This window comes from Pongo pygmaeus, chromosome 5, assembly GCF_028885625.2.
Source record: "Pongo pygmaeus isolate AG05252 chromosome 5, NHGRI_mPonPyg2-v2.0_pri, whole genome shotgun sequence".
NCBI lineage: Eukaryota > Metazoa > Chordata > Mammalia > Primates > Hominidae > Pongo > Pongo pygmaeus.
This window is the reverse complement of record NC_072378.2, coordinates 56,730,500-56,752,255: the sequence shown is the minus strand read 5'-3', so window position 1 is coordinate 56,752,255 and position 21,756 is coordinate 56,730,500. Positions and strand designations below refer to the sequence as shown.

Sequence of the window (21,756 nt, the reverse complement as noted above, 5' to 3'; positions counted from 1 at the left end):
TTTTCTGTTGCATAACAGAATGCCACAGACTAAGTAATTTATAAAGAAAGGTTTATTTGGCTCATGATTCTGCAGGCTGGGAAGTCCAAGAGCATGACACTAGTATTTGGCAAAGTCTTGGCAGAAATTATCACATGATAAGAGTGTGAGTGAGAGGTAGTGGAGTGGGAGTGAGCAGGAGAACAAGAGGGTCAGTCATCCTTTTTATCAAGAATTCACTCCCTTAGTAACTAACCACTCCCACAATAAGTGTCTCCATGACCTAACTACCTCTTAAAGCCCCACATATTATTACTGTTACAATAGCAATTAAATCTCAGTGTGAATTTTCAAGGGGGCAAGCATTCAAACCATAGCAGGGGGGATTGGGACTATATTTTTGGACAGGTTGGAGGTGGCCAGTTGGGACTTATTTTCATGCAGATGTATGCAAAACCATGAGAGTGGATGAGATCACTTAGGAAGTGAATACAGATAAATAGAGAAGAGAAGGTGGCAGGGGACTGACCACAGGGCTCTCTTACAGGGCAAAAGGAGGAAATGGGTCCAGCCCAGGAATTTGGGAAGGACTTATCAGTGAGATGGGAGGAAAACCAGGGGAGTGTCATCCTATTAGGTGTGTTATGTTGTCAAGAGATCCAGAAGAATGAGGCCTAGACTAGACGATGGATTTGCTATATGAGAGTATTTGAGGACCTTGATGAGTAGGATTTCAGGGAGGGTAGTACAAACAACAGATTGAAATGAATTAAGCACAGAGTGGGAGATAAGAAAAATGGTGACAGTGAATATAGATTTTTTTTTTTTTTTTTTTTTCTGAGAGATATAAAAGGAAGCAGAGACCCAGAGCAGTAGAATTGGGGCAATGTTTTAGAGGCAGGGTTTTTAAAAAATGGGAGATATTGTAGCATGTTTTTATAATGATGAAAATGAGGCAAAAGAAAAAAATGAAAGTTTGGAAGATAGGGGATATTTTCAGGAGGAAAATCTATAAGCAGGTTGGAGGGCATTGATTCTAGTTAGAAAAGTAGAGCTTGGCCTGGATGGAGAGTGTGGGCAATTAAATCTTTATATGAGACAGAAGTCAAGCTGATAGCACTGAAATAGCTATGTAGGCTATTTTGGGGGAATTTAATTGAGGGAATTATCATAAGAATTGAATGAAATTCTTCTATTTGAATGAAACTGAATTGAAGGAACAGACTCCAAACCTAACCTCTCCTCTTTTCTATTTATCTTCAACCCCCATTATATGCCAACATTTGCCTTATAATTTCCCTTATAACCCATTCCTTTCTCACTTTTCCTTAAGATGTCATATGACTTTTTGCATTTCCTCACTGCAATTCTTTAATCTCACTGAAGATACTTCCCTGAGGTCCTATGTGAGTTTCGCCCTAATTACACTGGGTGAGCTGAGTTTCATAAATGTGAGCCTCCTTGGCCTGCAGACCCCTTTCCTGGGACCTACTTTTTCTGTGACTGGCAGCTGAAGTGTTGTACTGACTCCAGAGCCAATGCAGTTCACACACTGATGTCATCTGCTCATGCCTAATAATGACACAGAGCTCCCAGACAGCACTGCTAAATTATTTAGGTCTTCTTTTTAGTGATAAAAAATCCTGGGTAATGTTTGGAAGTGAGTGCTGAGCAGGCCTTCCACAGGCTTTCAGCCCTTGGTTTTCTTTGTTTAAAAAAAATCTTCCCATGTATGAAGCACTGGAGGTGAATTATTGTTAGCCTGATATAATACTCATGGATATTACTCTATGACTCTAAGTTATAATAGACTTATTTATTGCCTCATCTCATTTAGTACATGTATGTGTTTTGGTGTCTGTGTGTATGATTTTATATATAGATAACTATGGTAGTATCTGATAGTAGTCTCAAAGAAAAACACAACTGTGGTAGGAAGAATAATGGTCCCTCAAAGATGTCCACATCCTAATCTTTAAGACCTGTAAATGTGTTACTTTACATGCAAAAGGAACTTTGCAGATATCATTAATTTAATGATCTTGAGATGGGAGATTGTCCTGGATTATCTGGGCAGCCAGATATAATCACAAAAATCTTTATAAAAGGGAGGCAGGAGTGTCAGAGTCAGAGAAAGAGAGTCTGTGATGGAAGCAGAGAGCACAGTGAGGTAATCATGAGCCCAGGAACAATGGCAGCCTCTAGAAGTTGGAAAAGGGAAGCTCCCCTAGAGCCTCCAGAAGGAATGCAGTCTGGCTGGCACCTGAATTGTATCTAAGATTCCTTTCAGACTTCTGACCACTGACACTGTAAGGTAATGAATTGGTGTTGTTTTAAGCCACTGTGTTTGGGGTAATTTGTTATAGCAGCAGTAGGAAACTGATACATCAGCCCAAATCCTGTCTTCCCAGAGGTATGACTTTTTCTTAAATATCCAGCCCCTCCCCCGCAGTCTGCCTACTTCCCCCACGTTTCTTTTCCTCTGTAGGGGATGTGAGGTTGGGTGGTCAGGCAGGAAGAACAAGCAAGCCTGGGAGCCAAAACAGCTGAGGGTCATTAGTATGTGTTCAAGGCCAGCACCCAGTGGGAGTAGGAAGGTGTGGGTGGGGCCTCTGGCTGGCTATTGGAGCCATCTGGACCAAAGAAACTTGGAAGGAACAATTTGAAGGGAATTCTGCTTTGTTTGGACTTGTTTCTGTGCAACCCCCTTCAATAAGCAATTTGAATCTCTTTCACACATTATAACCAGGCCAAGCCAACTGAAACTTTAAATAGGAAATTATTCCACTCTGGGGAAATACTAATTTTCATAATTGAAAAGTGCCTTCAATCAAAATTAAAGAGCTATTTCAGATCCTTCCATTTCTTTCTCAGTTCTTTGTCAGTTAAATAACCTCTATTATCACAGTGTCTGAATATATTATTGCTTTACAATTTTAACATTACAAAAGAGGTAGGGGAAATATTTATATATCCTGCCAGGTAATTCAGAGGAGTACAGCTACTGAAGGCATTATACAGATTTATACATTGATTTGTTAAAGAAGGCCATATGTGGAAATAGCACTAGCTTATGAGTTTATAGAAGTTTATATTTTTACAGTGCTCATTTCTGTTTTCTGTTATCATTAGTTACTCTTTTTTTGTTTGTTTGTTTTGTTTTGTTTAGTTTGAGACAGAGTCTTACTCTGTCGCCCAGGCTGGAGTGCAGCCGAGCGATCTCGGCTCACTGCAAGCTCCGCCTCCTGGGTTCACGCCATTCTCCTGCCTCAGCCTCCCGAGTAGCTGGGACTACAGGCGCCTGCCACCACGCCCGGCTAATTTTTTTTGTATTTTTAGTAGAGATGGGGTTTCACCATGTTAGCCAGGATGGTCTTAATCTCCTGACCTCGTGATCCACCTGCCTCGGCCTCCCAAAATGCTGGGATTACAGGCGTGAGCCACCGCCCCCGGCCGAGTTACTCTTTATGAAGTAAAGTTCTTTGCTAGAGCAAAAGCCCAAGCTGATCATGAGAGAGATCTGGGGTTGTTTTACTCTTTGCTGAGCATAGGCTGCTTTGCTTTTATGGGCCTCAGTTTCTCTGTTTGGAAAATGAGAAGATGGTTCCCGATGAGGCCTAGGTTCTCCCTAATCTGATATTCTAGGATTCCGTGAAGACCATCATATTGGCTAAGAGACAAGTAGACTAAACTGTAGAATTCTAGAGATGATTTTCTATATTAATGGGCTCAGGAAGTGAGTTGGGAAAACCGATAGCTCAGTGCTACCAATAGACAAAAGAGTGGATTGGTCACTGGGTCACAGTTCGCGATTCAGTTCCCTCCACTCTTTTTTTTTTTTTTTTTTTGTTAGATGGAGTCTCCTTCTGTTGCCCAGGCTGGAGTGCAGTGGCGTGCTCTCCGCTCACTGCAAACTCCGCCTCCCGGGTTCATGCCATTCTCCTGCCTCAGCCTCCCCAGTAGCTGGGAGTACAGGCACCCGCCACCACGCTCTGCTAATTTTTTGTATTTAGTAGAGACGGGGTTTCACCGTGTTAGCTAGGATGGTCTCGATCTCCTGGCCTCGTGATCCGCCCGCCTCGGCCTCCCAAAGAGCTGGGATTACAGGCGTGAGCCACCGCACCCAGCCGGTTCCCCCAACTCTTTAATGTGCCACTGAGTGAACTAGAGGTACAGACAGGGGCAGCCTTCTATGGAGCATTAAACCTCATAGAAATAGCAGTCATCACAGGTGGGGAATTTCAAAGTTACGTGACTGATCAAACCACAAAAATATAAAGTACTGGTTGGGGGAAGGTTAATAGGAAATCAATTTGGATATGGAGGAAAGAGAAGCAAGGGAAGATGGCATAGAGTTCTTTAGACCATTGTTATGAGTTTGGCTTTCAGTTGGAGTGAGTGATGGAGTACCTGGAGTAGGAGACCGATGTGATTTAACTTATTTTTAAAAGAAATTACTTTGGCTTCTGGGTTGAGAGTAGATTTTAGGAAGATGAGCGCAAACACAGAAGGAGAAGTCAGGAGGCTCTTGTAACAATCCAGGGGTGAGAGGATGGCAGCTAGGGTCAGAGTGATAGTGGTGAGGTGAAGAGAACTGCTTACATTTTGGGGATATTTTGAAGTTAGAGCTAACAGGATTTGCTGATCTATTGGATATGGGTTTGAGAGAAAGAGAGAAGTCAAAGGAGACTATGGATTCTTGGGAGAATGGAGGAGATAGAATTGGGTGAGGAAAATCAGGAGTGTGGTTTTGGCAATGTTTAAATTTATATGTTAGTCATTCAAGTAGAAATTTTAGGTAGGCAGATGAATATAGAAGTCTGACATTTAGGATGAGTTCTCTTCTTGTGAAGTATCTTTTCTCGTCCTTTGCCTATTTTCTGTAGGAGTGAGGGTATATTTCATATGGACCAATAAGATCTTATGCATTAAGAGAATCAATTCTTTGCTATATATGGTGTAAATGTTTCTTCTGACTACTAATCTGGTTTATAATTTTGTTTTTAATTTTTATAAATATAAAATTTACCCAGAATGTAATGATTTCTTTTTATTAGTTCCAGTGTTATTTTTCTTTAGCATTAGCTACTCATGTATGTTAATTTGTCTTATTATGATTTTTAATGCCTATTAAGTCTTGATTTAATTGGAAATTTATTTTTGCATTTGAGGTAACATGAAGATCCAAAAAGATTTGGAGAACTTAGAAAATGAGCTATTTACAGTGAAATTCAACTGGAATAAATGTATGGGTCTTACTTGTCTTTGAGATGTTCTTTAAGCTTGATGAAAAAGGGATTAATGTATGTAATAGGGCTGCCTAAAAGGCTGATGCAATTTTTTGGCATAGTTTGTAAATGCATAACATCTGTGTTGAGAGAGATGACAGCCCTGCCTCTGGAGTGTTAGATTTGCTTTAGAACTCTATACTTGAGGGACATGAAGGAACTGGAATTCATTCAGAAGTGTATAACTTGGAGTGGGCCAGAACTCAGAAGACAGCCTGTGAGGGAAGATTCACTGAACTTCAGGTATAATCCAAACAAGAGATGCTACTTTGAAATATTCAAGAATGGTGATAGAGAATAAGAGGACGGGGTGGACAAGCAGCTCTTAGGCTTGCAGAGTACACTTGTTGAGGGTGAGTAATTAAAAAAACAAGTAAGACCTATGAGATAAGCTTATTTATTATACTTTCCTTTTTCCAGACCCTTAACTGAACATGGTGCCAGTTGTGGACTCAACAGTTTAAGAGCTGTTGGGAATTTGGGGCTGAGTGCCATGAAGATTAAATAATTGGAAAATGGGATACAGCTGATTAAAGGCCAAAGAAATGGCCATTATTTAGCTTGGAGAAGAGAATTACAAGAGATGGCTTAGTTACAAAGTATATGAAATACATTCTAGATAGAACAGTGTCTACCTGAACTCTCACCTCAGTTTGAACTCCTTGGCAAATAGATTTATTTATTTATTTTATATATTTCTCTCTCTCTCTCTTTCTCTCTGTCTCTCTGTCTCTCGTCTCACTAATAAGCTAAAATATGAACCATTTACTACAAATGAACTATCGTACACTTGGGCAGTTTATCGCTTTTTTAGTTATTTAAAACTATGCCTTCATAAGGCTTTCCTAGAGAAAGCTTTAACCTTGGTGAAAAGGCATTGCTGTATGAAATGTGGCTGCCTAAGAGGCTGATATAATTTTTAGCATAGTTAGTAGATATATGACAACTGTATTGAAAGAGATGACAGTCCTGCCTCTTGGAGTGTTGGATTTGGTTTAGGACTCCACACTTGAGGGGCATGCAGGAACTGGAATTCATTCAGAAGAGCATAACTGGGAGCATTTAAAACTCAGAAGACAGCCTATGAGGGAGGGTTTACTGAACTTTGAGTATAATCCAAACAAGAGATAACTATTTTCAGATATTCAAGAATGATGCTAGAGAAAAAGAGGACAGGGAGGAAAACTAGCTCTCAGGCTTGCATAGTATGCTTGGCAGGGGGTGAATGGTTAGTAAAACAAGTAGGACCCATGAGATGAGCCTGACCAGTTAATTCATTTTTCTTCAACATTCTCCTTCTGTGAAAATCATATGTAGATTATTCCATGTTTATCTCACATGTCTCTTAAATAGATTACTTAGATATATATTATAGGTAGTATATATAATAATGTGTGTAGACATGTATGTATATACACCAATGTTATTGTATACACACCAATGTTATTGGTATATTAAATTCTTCAAAAAATTGGTCACTGACGCATCTAACATCTATGATTTTAAAGATAAGTTTGTGCATGTGAATGTAGGGCTGTTTCTACTATTAGAGTTCTCGGTTGCTGATAACTGGTTGAACTCAGTAATTATTGATTTGTTTGCTTATTTATTCTGTTCCTCACTCAATCATATACCTATACTTGCTGGGTGTTTACTGTATTCCTGGCGCTCTTCTAGGCTAAGGATATATAGCAATGAACAAAACAGAAAAAAAAGCAAAAAACAACTCCCAACCTTGTCATTTTGAAGCTCACATTCTATTGGGGAGAAATAGGTAATAAATACACACGCACAGCATCAGATGGTGTTAAGTACTATGGAAAAAATGTAGCAGGACAGCAAGAGAGGAAATGAGGTTAGCTATTGATCGCCTCTCTTTGAGTATGAAAAGCACAATTACTAGAGATTTATGTTGGGAAGTAAGAATTACTAAAGACGGTTTAAGTTACCTTAAACAGTTGCACATTCTCCTTTCGAAATAAGCTTAGTATAAGTTTAAGTGTAACCTAACTCAGGGAATAAGGCAGTTTACCAAAGTTTAATTAAATTCTGTGAATTTAAGGACCTAGCTCTATCTGCAGAGATTATTGGTCAAAGGTAGGCAATGTTTTTCATTTATGTGCTTAGCTCAAGGGAAATATTATAGGAAACTGGATGATGTTGCTCTATATTTATCTATCCACTATTTACCTTTCCTATATGAGGGAGGATTAGATTTAGGCTAAATCTCATTTATAGTTAATGTAGTTTTCTTTAATTTGAAGTAGAAATGTTGTTGAGTCCTTTGTAAGACCCACGAACTGTGAAGATAACCTCATCTACCATTCCGATATGTTTTTCAGCCTCCTTCCCCTTATTCTCTCTCTTTTGGCTTTGTGGATATGGTATATCTTTTCCTGATGCATGGCATATTAGAGGAATTCCTCTTAGGCATTGTGCTTTCTTTAGTATTCCTTGTCTCTTAGAAAAACTCCCAACTGCTTGCCCTTCACCTCCCATAGCAGTGTAGTTCTTTCATAGCACTTAGCTCAGGTGTAATTTTACATATATTAATGGAACTTATTAATGAAGTAATCTAAGCAATCAGTAAAAATATGTAAACCACTTAACTAATAGTTGGGTTAGGTAGCAAACTAGTTTCTATATTAGTTATACATAGAATGGCAGAGATTTATTAATTTTCTTGAAATTTAATTGCATAGAGCTATAAAGCCTGCCAACAACTAGATGATTCCACCGTGGACATTAAAAATACACACTTGGTTTTGGTTACCTAGTTACATTGGCTGTGTACCCAAGAGTATCTGTTGGAATTTTGGAAATCTTTGAAGAAAATTGTTTAATAGAATAAACTTTAAATCACATTCTTACATTTTTAAAAGGAGGGTGATATCCAAAATTATTTCTTTGGAATTTATTCTTATTTTTAAGTTTAGAGTATTTCAAGGAAACTAATATCTCTACCCTCCTCACTACTTTGAAAAAATGTGTATATTTAGATTGGCAGAATATTTTACGACATGATTAGAATTGAGCACAGAAGAGTTGGTGACCCTTGCAGATTTGGGGATTTTATTTCCTTAATTTCCATTTCAATGCTATACATATTTCCTGAAGCTTTGTAACTGTGAATCATGGAGGAAAATTAAGTTGATTCTGTATTCTTTTCTTCAACCCTAAAATTTGGCAGTGAGAATATTTTTTTCCCTAAAAAAAAAATGACTCATTTATAAAGAAGTTTTCTGTGAACATGGAAAAGACTTAAATACTGTCAGAAATCTTGCAGATGGGGGTAGGGTGGATATTTGGACCTGCTAATAAATGCAAAATGGCAAAATTCATGTTGAACAGTATTAACCACTCAAAGATCATAGGAAAGTTACAGTTCTAAAATGAGACATGAAACATGTGTTCTGAAAAATAAGAACTCAGTAAGGTATATAAAAAGCTTATTTTTTCCTGTTTTAAGGCATTTTCCTTTCTTTAAGGTTGACCCTGCTATGAGTCAACCAATGTTTTATTTCTTTTTCCTCTTGGAAATTGTTCTGTGTTGTAATATTCCCCCTTTTAACCTTTATTTTCCTAGTTTTTAGTCCAAAATTTGTTTTTCGGAATTTCATTCTGTTTCTTCTGGTGTTTTGCCCTAGGAGTCCCCCAGCTTGGATGTTGTTTGGTTTTCTTTATTTTGTTACTAAGCATGTTTCCTGTAGCTTCTAAAACAACATTTGAATTTCTTTCTGCAATTAGTATTTTAAGAATGCATCTAATTGTAACCTTAAAAATATACATATCACAACATTCTCAAATTGTGAGAAGCACTTATTATTCCTATATTGTAATTCCTCCAAAGATATAACAAAGAGAGCCATTATAAAATACACTGAGGCCATGTTTGCATGTTTAGCATTAGATTTGTATAATGTTGGAAAAGAGTTAAATCATAAAGATGATGACTGGACCTGCCATTCCCAGTGTTCTAATGGTGGCTGATAAGGCTGTCGAGTAACATTCTGCAGAAGTATTCTTGTGGTCTTGTACATAGTCATTGAGTATGAAGAAAAGAAAGAAACGCACATTTATTGAGTTCCTAACGCCTGCCAGAATCTTCACCTGTGACTCCATTTGTTTCTTTTCAAAAGTGAAGTGGATAATAATAACAGTTTATGGTAAGAAACTAGGCCTTTGCTAGGCAAAGTGACTTAGCCAAAATCTCATAGAAAGTAAAAGGAAGGGCAAAAATTCAGCGCAAGCTCTTTTCCAATTTCAAATTCATCGTCTTTCCACTTAACTGTGTTGCCTCCCAGGGTTTGGGGATTGATGACTCTGCCTGAGGTCACATTATGAGTCAGAGGTAAGCTGGGAACACAGTTAGGGCATCTCCATGTTGTTTTAATCTGTTAAAATGCAATGCGTCCTCTATAACAAACACCACATCAACTTCTTCGAAGAGGAGAGACAGCACAGCAGCATTTGATCTTTTATGAAAGATTAATTTTCCTAGAAAAGTAGTAGGGCAGATATGACATTTGGCTTAACTTTTGAAAAACTGTAAAAGAAAAATAATTCATTAAATGTGAACTTTGCAGATGATCAACCATTTTGATCAATAGCCAATTTCCATGGTAACTTTCTTTTGAGGAATTTTATGAACATTCCTTTCCTCTGGGCACTCAGAATTCTAAACAACTTAAAAATAGTCTTGCAAAATGGATTTCTTTGAATCAGATGAGTCAATCTACAATGATCAGATCTGACCCACCATAAAGCACTTTCTGATAGAGAATGTTCCCACTGGCTCTATCAATTACTAGCTATGTAACTTTGGGCAAGTTACTTAACTTCTGAGCCTTAGTTTCCTCATCTGAAAAAAAGATAATTTAGAACCTGCATTAAAGAATGGTTGTAAGGAGGAAAGTGAATTCTAGATTTGTAAATTGCTAGCAGTGACAGAGCTGAGAGTGAATTCTAGGCCTATCTGATTCCAAAGTGGTTGAGGGAAGGAGATGCAGTGATAACTAGAGTAGCAGACATACAGGGCTGAGAAAATTCTATGTAGATTGAATTTCTTCTTACTTTTGAGTAATCCTGAGAACAGGAAACATGAGATTACTAAACATTTCCATTTTCTACAGAAAGGTGCACAAACATAACATGATTCATTGGAGAAGGAGATTTTTTTTTTACACATTTCGTGTATAGAGTTGATGACTTTAAATTATTCCAATGTTCTATCAACAGAAGTGTGCCAAAGAATGTGTTCAATGCCAAAAATACAGACATGAATTAAACCTGGTCTTTGATCTCAAGGGGGCTCATAATCCAGTGACAGAGACAGTGCTAGTCTAGGGAACAGATGATGGGTTGGAAAAATGCACGTTGTTTTGTCTGGAGTATGGAGAGGTTGATAATCAGACTCATTGTTTCCTGGTGAAGTGCAATGGTTAAGGATTGGGCAAAGACACTCAAGAAAAAAGTTTGAATCTGAGAAGTCATGGAGAAATCATAACAATATATTCTGTGAAGAACTGAATAGAGTATGAAGGAAAGGATGATGGTTGGTGATAAAAAATTGTATAGTCGGCCGGGCGCAGTGGCTCACGCCTGTAATCCTAGCACTTTGGGAGGCCGAGGAGGGCAGATCATGAGGTCAGGATATTCAGACCATCCTGGCTAACATGGCGAAACCCCGTCTCTACTAAAAATACAAAAAATTAGTCGAGACCATCCTGGCTAACATGGTGAAACCCCGTCTCTACTAAAAATACAAAAAATTAGCTGGGTGTGGTGGCGGATGCCTGTAGTCCCAACTACAAGGGAGGCTGAGGCAGGAGAATGGCGTGAACCCAGGAGGCAGAGCTTGTAGTGAGCCGAAATTGCACCACTGCACTCCAGTCTGAGTGACAGAGTGAGACTCTGTCTCAAAAAAAAAAAAAAAAAAGAAAAAGAAAAATTGTATAGTCATTGTCATTCTAGAAGTAACTGAGAAGGCAATTTACACAATAGAAAATGTAAATGCATGTAAAAGGAGAAAAACAATAAGACTGATCTTTCAGAGACAACTCATTACTAGAGGTAGCAAAGAATATTAGAAAGGATATTTGAAAATGTGAATAGAAAAACAGGGAATTATGATGTCTCTAAAATTACAGTTAAAAACATATTGACAGGTGAGTGGATGAATATGAAGACCAGTGCAGACACCCATGAATAGCCACATAGAAATGAAGCTTTTAGATTTATGAATGAAGATGTAATTGGAAACATTAATGAGATCTGTGTTAACATAGTTGACAATGGAGACTGGTACCCAAACAGTAAGATCTAAGAAAAATGGAGTCTGAATAAAGAATATGAGAAAGATGGAACTTGATAGTGGTTATTATGTTTGTAGGTGCCAGGTGGTCCATTAACCTGACAATCAGCCCTAAGAAACCTAGATAAATGTTTAGGGCCTACAAGCTAATTTGGAGACTTTAGCTGCCATGTGCTAAACCAACAATAAATAGTTCAACTCTGTCTAAAAAAATTGTGCTATTTTACCAAAGTTCCAGTGTTTGAGGAGGGATGTCTAAGAAGCAGTGGGGATGAGAGTGACTTCTCTCATCCCCCTCCCCTAAGCAAACAGCCCAGCCTTGGGGGACCATGGGGGATATGTCATAACCACCTTCTTACATTTAACATCAGCAGCTTTCTAAAATGAGTAATTTAAAGATTGAAGAATAATATTAATTAAAGGTTAATTTATTCTAGGGACTAACTCAGATGGCCATTAATTAGGTGGTTTATAAATACACATTTGTTTAATCCTCAAATCTCTTGAAATGTTTCTCTCTTGGATATGTTGAATGTATTTCTAATAAATCCAGTACATTTCTTAAGAAACTGTGAACATTAACTCTCCTTTTAATTTAAGATTTTCTAAATATTTTTATTAATTTACAAATATTTAGGGCCCTATATACTTTTAAAAGGATTTCATAAAGATCAAAGGGTATGAATTCCTTATTAAGCATTTAACACTTTATTATTTTGGATTTTTCTCTAAGTGAAGTTTTAGGCGTGAGAAACTTGAGATAAGAGTGAATTCTGAAACGAAGAACTTCTCTTGGTAAATATGGTGAAATATTAATTTTTTTCTTTTTAAATTTTTCTTTAGGGATATCAGGGAATTGCAGGGACACCAGGTGTTCCAGGATCACCAGGAATACAAGTATGTGACCCACTTATATACATTTTATAAATTTTATTTTTAGTGAACTAAAACCGATAATTAACAAAATTTTATTTTGTGGTTAATTTAGGGAGCTCGAGGACTACCAGGTTACAAAGGAGAACCAGGGCGAGATGGTGACAAGGTAAACACACACAAAAATGCAATCAATGGTGTTAGTCCCTCAAAGGATGTTAGCTATGATGGTTTCCATTCAATAGTCTGCGTCTTGGTGAATTCTAAGATTTGTGGGCTCAGAAATTTGTCAGTGGCTATTAGACAATAAAGCTTATAGAAGGCTTTATCACTACATAAACGAAGTTATCATTGATCACTATCAAATGAAACAGAGATTGGCATTGCCCTGTGCCATGTTCTCGCCCTGTGGTTAAACTCCACAGGGAGTTACCTTCTTAGAGGGGAGTGGGTTATGTGAAAGGAAAGTGTTACCATGTTAACCTCAGATAGTCCAATACCCAAGGGACCATCTCCACAATTGGTATCTATCTGGCATGTGGCCTATTGGCTCAGCCACATTTTTTAGATTCCACATATAAGTGAGATGATATGGTATTTGTCTTTCTGTGCCTGACTTATTTCACTTAACAAAAATGTCTTCCAGGTTCATTCATGTTGTTGAAAATGACAGGATTTCCTTCTTTTTTATAGCTGAATAGTATTCCATTATGTATATATACCACAATTTCTTTATCCATTCATCCATTGACAGAACTTAGGTTGAGGCCATGTCCTGGCTACTGTGAATAGTGCTGCAATAAAATGGGAGTGCAAACATCTCCCCAACATACTGATTTCATTCTTTAGTTGTGTTTTACACACTAAACATAAGAAGGGGGATTTTATTTGTACCTCTTAAAATAATTGAACTAAATTTTTGTGGGAATAAATGTTCCTTATTTTAAAATAAAAGAATAACTATAATTCTACTAGTGGCATCTTATGCTGACTACTTTATTGTTTTGGGTCGTTATGTTGTCTTTTAAATATAGGTCTGTGAATTTTACAATGTCATACATCTACTGGATAAGATAAATAAGATGTATATTTATGCAAGGTCTCTGTTTTCAGACCAGTCATAGATTTTATTCAGAGTTGATTGTTTTCTCAAGTTCATTGTTGGGGTTAAACTCTGATTTGACATAGTCATTGTGGGTCTAAAATCACCATGTACTACCTTCCAAGTTTCCGCTTCACATTCCATGTGGCTTCTGAGAGTTCTTTGCCCAGAGCTAAAATAATTTAGTAAGTTAATTGAAGGTTTTTCCTTGATTATTCCTTTATAACATGGTTCCTTGATTTTTGGAAACGAAGGGTTAAAAAACATACCCCTGAGATGACTTTGACTTGTGGCAGTGCAGGATACTTTTCCAGGCATCACGCAGTAGCCTTTGGAAGATTGTTCCACACAATACTGTTCCCCATTAGGATATTTTCCCAGAATAATTTCCATTTTGTGGATTTTCTCCAAAGACTCCTACAGTAGGAATTTCCACTTAAGATAATTGAAATTAGATGTGCTTTCTTTCTGACTTTAACATTTGTTCTTCACATATCACACAATAGAATATACATGGATTTTGCAGGGTGTTTTTTCCTGAATTTGCAAAATCAAAAGGAATACTTACTCAGCAAATAGTCGTCAGTTGGTAACTAATTTTATTACATGCTTTAAAGCTATTCTTTGAAATCTAAAAAATACTTTAAATGCTTTAAAATACTTCCTCAATATTAAAAAACTAATATATTTAAATTGTATGGAGAACTATTTTTTGTTAAAACTTACATTAGGTGATGCTGGTTAATTGATATGTATTTATGAATTTTCAAATTGAGTGTGAAACTTTTCCATGGCAAATTCAATTTTACAGATGTAGGAAGTATGAGTAATTTATTTTTTAACCTATCCAGACTCTGTACAAACTCATTACTTGACTTTTCTAGGCTTAAGAAATAAAATATCATAATTATATCAAGGGTATTATTGGAAGAATTATAGATTTTATTTTCTTTGTTAGTACATTCAACTTTTAAGTGGTCCCTTCAAAGCCTCGCTTTCCCATTGTCCTCAGAATCCAGACCGGAGCACCATGTGATGGGTAAGACTTCCCTACCTGAATAAAGTTCCTTACCTCTGGGCCTCCAACATCGAAAAACTAAGTGGTTTTACAGTGATTTCTGTTATAGAGTCAGTCATAACCAAGGAGCTCCAATATATATTTTGAGAGAACAGGGGTAAAAAAGCTAAAAAATATTAGAGAATACATGTTAAAACAGTATATTAGTGGTATTACTTCTTTCAGTGTTCCTGAAGACCAAACAAACAAAAATTACCAAAACAGGGAGAGAGTCTACCCATGTGATTTTCTGATAACACCATGCCCAAACACTTGTGTGTGTGTGTGTATGTGCACAAGTGTGCATGTGTATGAGATTTGGGGGCTTAAAGCAGTTACAGATTATAGATTATAGGCTTAGTTCTGAATTCAGACTGCTTACCTCCCAAATCACACTTCTTAATGTCTTTAAACTTGATTTTTAGCATCTGGAAAGTGGAAGCCATAGTATTACTTACTGCCTAGGCTTTTTGTGAAGATTAAATGAGGGCATGCATGCGGTTGGCCTAAATTAAGTGCTATAAATTGGTGATGATAGTGATGATGATCATGATTTGTTATTGGTGCCGCCATTCTGCTGATTACTTAAGGCAAAATTTTTGGAACTATCTTTGAGTTGTTATCCTTTATCCTTCCTCTCTCTGTTGAAGTGCTGCGTCTGAAACAATCAGACAGAAATTCCCTAAATGTCTTCCCACTATGTCTACCCTCCTACCCGTATATGTACCTATATTCTGCCTTTCCTCCTCTTATTATGGGCAAAGTGTCCATGTGGAGTCCACAGGCCTCCTCTTGCACTCTGGATCCCATCTTTCTCCATTACTTTGTGTATTAACTAGCCCTTCTCTTCTGTGTCATTAGTCATTTTCTTTTCTAGTTAAATTTTCCCAATAGCCTAAAGGATGATCCATTTGAAACCACCCAAACCTCCCCACTTCATCTACCACATAGCTTCCTTTAGCTACCAGGCCATTTACCTGTTTCTCATTGTAGTACAAGTGCTCCAAAAGGTTTGCCTTTATTTCCTGCACATTTTCACTGCCATTTCTCTCTCTGACCCACTCTAGTAGGACTTCCATCCCAACCTTGTGCTGCATATTCACCAGTCTTCCATCTTTGAAATCCAGTAGTCAGTATTTTTCAGTTATTTCTTCTTGTCTTGCTGTGTGTCTCCACAGTGTTTGACACTGTTGACTATTCCCTCCTTCTTGGGACAATTTCTTCTCTTGGCTTCCGGGATACCACATGCTTCTAGATTTCTCCTTGCCGTCACTACTTACCTTTTCATGTTTTCTTGTTGGCTCTTTTTCTTCCTCCTCCACACATTCTCTAAATGTTGGGGTGCCTCCAGGATTCAGCCCTGTCCTCTTCCCCTTCCTCATTAAGAGGTTTTATTATTGTAATATTAAGAAGTATAAACATATATGGATATAAATGTATCTATAAAATATATATGCATATATTTTATAATTATAGTAATAATAATTACTGATATGATTAACTACTATAGTAAATAATAAGAATATTAAATACAGACATACACATATGCACAATCTCTTTTCTAAAAAATATTTTGCTTCATCTGAATCTGGAGAAACTTGGAGTTGTTACAATCAGGGGTTTTCAGAAAACAAATTTCTCTACTTTTTATGGAAGTGGTGTTACTATTGGGTTGGTGCAAAAGTAATTGTGATTTTTGACATTACTTTCAATGTCAAAAACTGCAATTTCCTTTAAAAAAATCCTTTCCTCAGAGGATTTTCTCCCCAAGCAGCACTAGCTCTGCCCTCCCTAAATATTCTCTGATATTAGGCATTTTTGAGTGTCCTTTCTGTACACATGGTGCTGACTTATGTGTGCTCAGGTTTTAACTAGTTCTGTGGCTGCTTTTGCAATCTGGATTATCTCCTGATCTTTCAACCTTTTTTCTTTTAAAGCTATATAATGGATTTAACATCTTAGTTTATCATGAAGAACCATGAATTCCATGTCTTGCCTTATTTATTGGCTGTTATTCCTCTTCTGTCCTGGTTTTCTCTTTTTTCTATTGGTATTATAAGGAAACTTAAAACTTTTATTGAATTTTTATAGAATGCTTTATATTTTGTTGGTTCTAAACTCGGTTTTTATCTTCTCTTTGGATGTCTTCTGTTGTATGGTCATTGAGAAACTACTGCAGAGACTCAGCAGTGGAAGTTTGGAAATCTGTTTCTTTTGTAGGCATGAGTAGTTCAATGGTAATCCCAAACCCCAAATGGAATCCCTATCACTGTGTTAGAGACAGGAATTATTTTAGTAGATTAAAATAGTTTCCCATAGGTCATTATTGCCTGAGCTTGTGTAAGACTTAGGATTTGTGTTTTTGTTGTTGTTTTTGCTTTTATTTTTTCTGAGAGGAAAAGAAGCCACAGATCTGTACAAAACTTTATGTATTGGGTGCTTTCAGGGTTTTTACTGTGGTGTGTACCCTTTTCTATTTTATTCCTGATATGTTTTGCATTGATTTTGTCCATATGTGTTCCCCTTTACATTAAATCCTCACAAAAAGTCCTGTGGGATTAGTACAGTAATTCATACTGTGCTCATTTTAGATTAATTGTGAAGTAAATTATCCTCATTTTACATTTTGGAGAACTGAAAAATGAAGAGCTTAAGTCATTTGTGTAAAGTTACTCAAGGATCTAGGGGGTTGAAATAAAATACCTTGATTGATCCCAATCTGGCTTTCTTTTTCCTGTATTTTTCTGCTTTGGCCAGAGTAGTTTTTCACTGTGTGACTTGTGCTTCTTTTAGTCTACTGCCTGCACTGTGAGAAGAATCCCTGAATGCCTGTCGGGAGCCAAGAAGATAGGCAGGGGAGGGAGCAGATGGATGAGTACCCACGGTCGTGCTGACTGGGTCGTAAGAGTGTTCATGGTCTACATTTCTCTCTAGGGAAGAGGGATAGTTCGTTCTAGATCATAGGTCATCAAACCTTTAGATTGCGAAATGTATTGCAGTAAAAGATTTTTGGACATGTAGACTCATATATAAAAATTATATATCTGTGCTACTGAGCAAAGTATTATGTGAATTTGAAACACACACAAAAGACATTTTTTAAAATGAATTTTAAAAATAGTAGTTCTCATGTTCTTTTACTAGCCCCAAAATTAATCTTGACCTGACTGAAGACTATGACTCTAGATTGACTTAAAAGATGGACAGGCTCATCAAAGTTATATTCATCAGCCATGAAAGGTTTGGAAAGCAGCCTGTGGGAAGTGGAATTATCTTACTATGTTGGATTCTCTTTGACTTTAATCACTTGTAAACTCTGATAGGACCAAGAGTGTGACTCCCCCAAATATTTGTTTTATTGAAATTTTCTTTGAGCACCCGAGAGTGTTGACTGTGTTTTGGGAAATGAAAACATTCTGTATATTCAGCAAATTATTATTAATCATGAGCAAGACAATAGGTAGGCTAGAGTACCTTATGCTACAATAACAAGCAAACCCCAAATGCTTGTGGCTTAAATCAAAGGTTTATTGCTCCTCAAACTACATATTTATCAGCAGCAGTGAGGAGCTTCCCATTGTCTTCACAGGGAGACTCAGATTAACAGATATTTCCCCATCTAGATCATGACTAATTATGGTGGCAGGTGCAGAGAGAATCAAACATTGGCTTTTAAATCACTACCATTCATGTTTAATTAACTAGAGCAAATTGTGCAAACCCCATGTATTTTAACAGATTAGGTAAGTATGATTTCCCACATGCCAGAGAGTGGAGAGGAATCTGGATATGAGTAAATAGTAGTTGTACCGAGAAAAAAATAGGAATGAGTTAAGGATGAATTGTTTCCTCAAAGAGGTTGGAGTCTGATAAAGGACATAACACAAAGTAACTGTATTTCAAGATAGTCAATGTTAAGTGCCAAAGAAGAAAGTCAAAAAAATTCTCTAGGAATTTTAAGGGAAGTTAAAAATTGGAAAGGCTTCATGAGAGAAAGTATAAAGAAAAGGTTAATCATAGCTATACAATGTAGGGACTGTTTTTATCAAATTTAAGAAATCTCAAAGATTGCCTTGGTTCTTTATTTATTATTATTATTCTTTAGGTATTACCAATAAGACTGTAAGAAACATCTTTGAATATATTTCTCAGTAGTTTTTCATGAGTTTATCAACAGGAAAAATTCTCAGAAGTGAAATTGATTATTGGATCAAAGGGTTAACTTCATAGTTAAACTTTGACTTAAATTGCTTATTGAGTTCCCAGAAAATTGATTCTCTTTCAACAAGTATATGAAAATATCTTTCCTCACATTCTTATCAGCACTGTTTTTTTTTAATTCTAATTTTCACCAGTATAATTTAGAAATGATACTGGTTTGATTTTCATTGCTTTATTAGTGAGTTGGGTAAGGTATCTTGACATGCGATTTGGGGGCATTGTGTTACTTCTCTGTAATTTGCCGGTTTTCTCATGTCTTTTATTTTCCTACTGGGCTGTGATCCTTTTAAAGATTGATTTTTATATGCATTTCGTAAGTTGTTGTTTGTATGTGTGAAAATATTTTTTCTGGGTTGTATTATGTGTTTTGACTTGGTTTTTGGAATTTTAGCCATAGAGAAAATTTTCATTTTCATGTAAAGTTGTTTTTTCTTCTTTTTTTCTCCTATCTTTGTATATAAATAGAAAGGTTTCACATTCTAGCATGTTGATTATAATTACTGATGATTTTATTTTTGTAATTTTATTATTTTATTTTTAACCTTTTATTTTTGGTTTTTGGAGTAAAGTTAGATAAGCATTTGTATTAGTGTGTTTCTACACTGCTAATAAAGACATACCTGAGACTGGGCAATTTACAAAAGAAAGAGATTTAATGGACTTAAAGTTCCATGTTACTGGGGAGGCCTCACAATCATGGAGGGGCCTCACAATCATGGTGGAAGGCAAGGAGGAGCAAGTCACGTCTTACATGGATGGCAGCAGGCAAAGAGAAAGAACTTGTGCAGGGAAACTCCCGTTTTTAAAACGATCAGATCTCATGAGACTTATTCACTATCACGTGAACAGCACAGGAAAGACCCACCTCCGTGATTTAATTACCTCCCGTTGGGTTCCTCCCACAAGTGGGAATTACGGAAGTTACAATTCAATTTGAGATTTGGGTGGGGACATAGCCAAACTGTATCATTCCACTCCTGTTCCCTCCCAAATCTTATGTCTTCACATTTCAAAACCAATCATACCTTCCCAACAGTACCCCAAAGTCTTAACTCATTTCAGCATTAACTTGAAAGTCCATAGTCCAAAGCCTCATTTGAGACAAGGCAAGTCCTTTCCACTTATGAGCCAGCAAAATCAAAAGCAACTTAGTTATTTCCTAGATAAAACAGGGGTACAGGCATTGGATAAATACTCCCATTCCAAATGGGAGAAATTGACCAAAATGAAGGGGGTAAAGGCCCTATGCAAGTCTGAAATCCAGCGGTGCAGTCAAATCTTAAAGCTCCAAAATGCTCTCCTTTGACTCCATGTCTTATATCCAGGTCATGCTGATGCAAGAAGTGGGTTCCCATGGTCTTGGGCATCTCTGCTTCTGTAGCTTTGGAGGGTACAGCCTTCCTCTCGATTGCTTTCACAGGCTGGCGTTGAATGTCTGTGGCTTTTGCAGGTGCATGGTGCAAACTATTGGTAGTTATGCCATTCTGGGGTTTGGAGGACAGTGACCTTCTTCTCACAGCTCTGCTAGGCAGTACCCCAGTAGGGACTCTGGGGGCTCCAACCCCACATTTCCCTTCCTCACTGCCCAAGCAGAGGTTTTCCACCAGGACCCTGCCCCTGCAGCAAACTTCTGCCTGGGCATCCAGGCATTTCCATACATCCTCTGAAGTCTAGGTGGAGGTTCCCAAACCTCAATTCTTGACTTCTGTGCATCTGCAGTGTCAACACCACATGGAAGCTGCCAAGGCTTGGGGCCTGCACCCTCTGAAGCAATGGCTCATGCTGTACCTTTGTCCCTTTTAGCCATGGCTGGAGTTGCTGGAACGCAGGGTACCAAGTCCCTAGGCTGCACAGAGCAAGGGGGCCCTGGCCCTGGCCCATGAAACCATTTTTTCCTCATAGGCCTCCAGGCCTGTGATGGGAGGGGCTGCCATGAAGACCTCTGACGTGCCCTGAAGACATTTTTGCCATTTTCTTGGAGATTAACATTCAGCTGCTTGTTACTTATGCAAATTCCTGCAGCCAGCTTAAATTTCTCTTCAGAAAATGGGATTTTCTTTCTATCACATTATCAGGCTGCAAATTTTCCAAACTTTTATACTCTACTTCATTTATAAAATTGAATGCCTTTAACAGCACCCAAGTTACCTCTTGAATGCCTTGCTCCTTAGAAATTTCTTCTGCCAGATACTCTAAATAATCTCAAATTCAAAGTTCTACAAATCTTTAGGGCAGGAGAAAAATGTCACCAGTCTCTGCTAAAACATAACAAGCGTTGCTTTTACTCCAATTCCCAACAAGTTTTTCATCTCCATCTGAGATCACCTGAGCCTGGGTTTCATTGTCCATGTCATTGTCAGCATTTTGGTCAAAGCCATTCAATAAGTCTCTGGGGAGTTCGAAACTGTCTCACATTTTTCTGTGTTCTTCTGAGCCCTCCAAAATGTTCCAACCTCTGCCGGTTACCCAGTTCCAAAGTTGCTTCCACATTTTTGGGTATCTTTTCAGCAGCACCCTACTCTACTGGTACCAATTAATGGATTAGTTCATTTCCACACTGCTGATAAAGACATAGCTGAGACTGGGCAATTTACAAAAGAAAGAGATTTAATGGACTGACAGTTTCATGTGGCTGGGGAGGCCTCACAATCATGGTGGAGGGCAAGGAGGAGCAAGTCAAGTCTTACATGGATGGCAGCAGGCAAACAGCCAGCTTGTGGAGGGAAACTCACATTTTTAAAACTATCAGATCTTATGAGACATATTCATGGTCATGAGAACAGCACGTGAAAGACCTGTCCCTTTGATTCAATTACCTCCCACTGGGTTCGTCCCATGACAAGTGGGAATTGTGGGAGGTACGATTCAAAATGAGATTTGGGTGGGGACACAGCCAAACCATATCAGCATTCTTATTTTATAA

General features: G+C 37.6%; 1 protein-coding gene across 2 annotated transcripts in view; it reads left to right on the top strand.

Annotated features, from left to right (window-relative positions):
• Positions 1-21,756, top strand: part of COL21A1 (collagen type XXI alpha 1 chain) — a 204,565-nt gene that overhangs the window by 100,263 nt on the left and 82,546 nt on the right. For both annotated transcript variants that reach the window (XM_054493050.2, XM_063666271.1), the window contains 2 exons: positions 12,424-12,477; positions 12,569-12,622. In XM_054493050.2, coding sequence (XP_054349025.2) covers positions 12,424-12,477; positions 12,569-12,622 — 108 coding nt within the window. The remainder of the gene's footprint in view (positions 1-12,423; positions 12,478-12,568; positions 12,623-21,756) is intronic.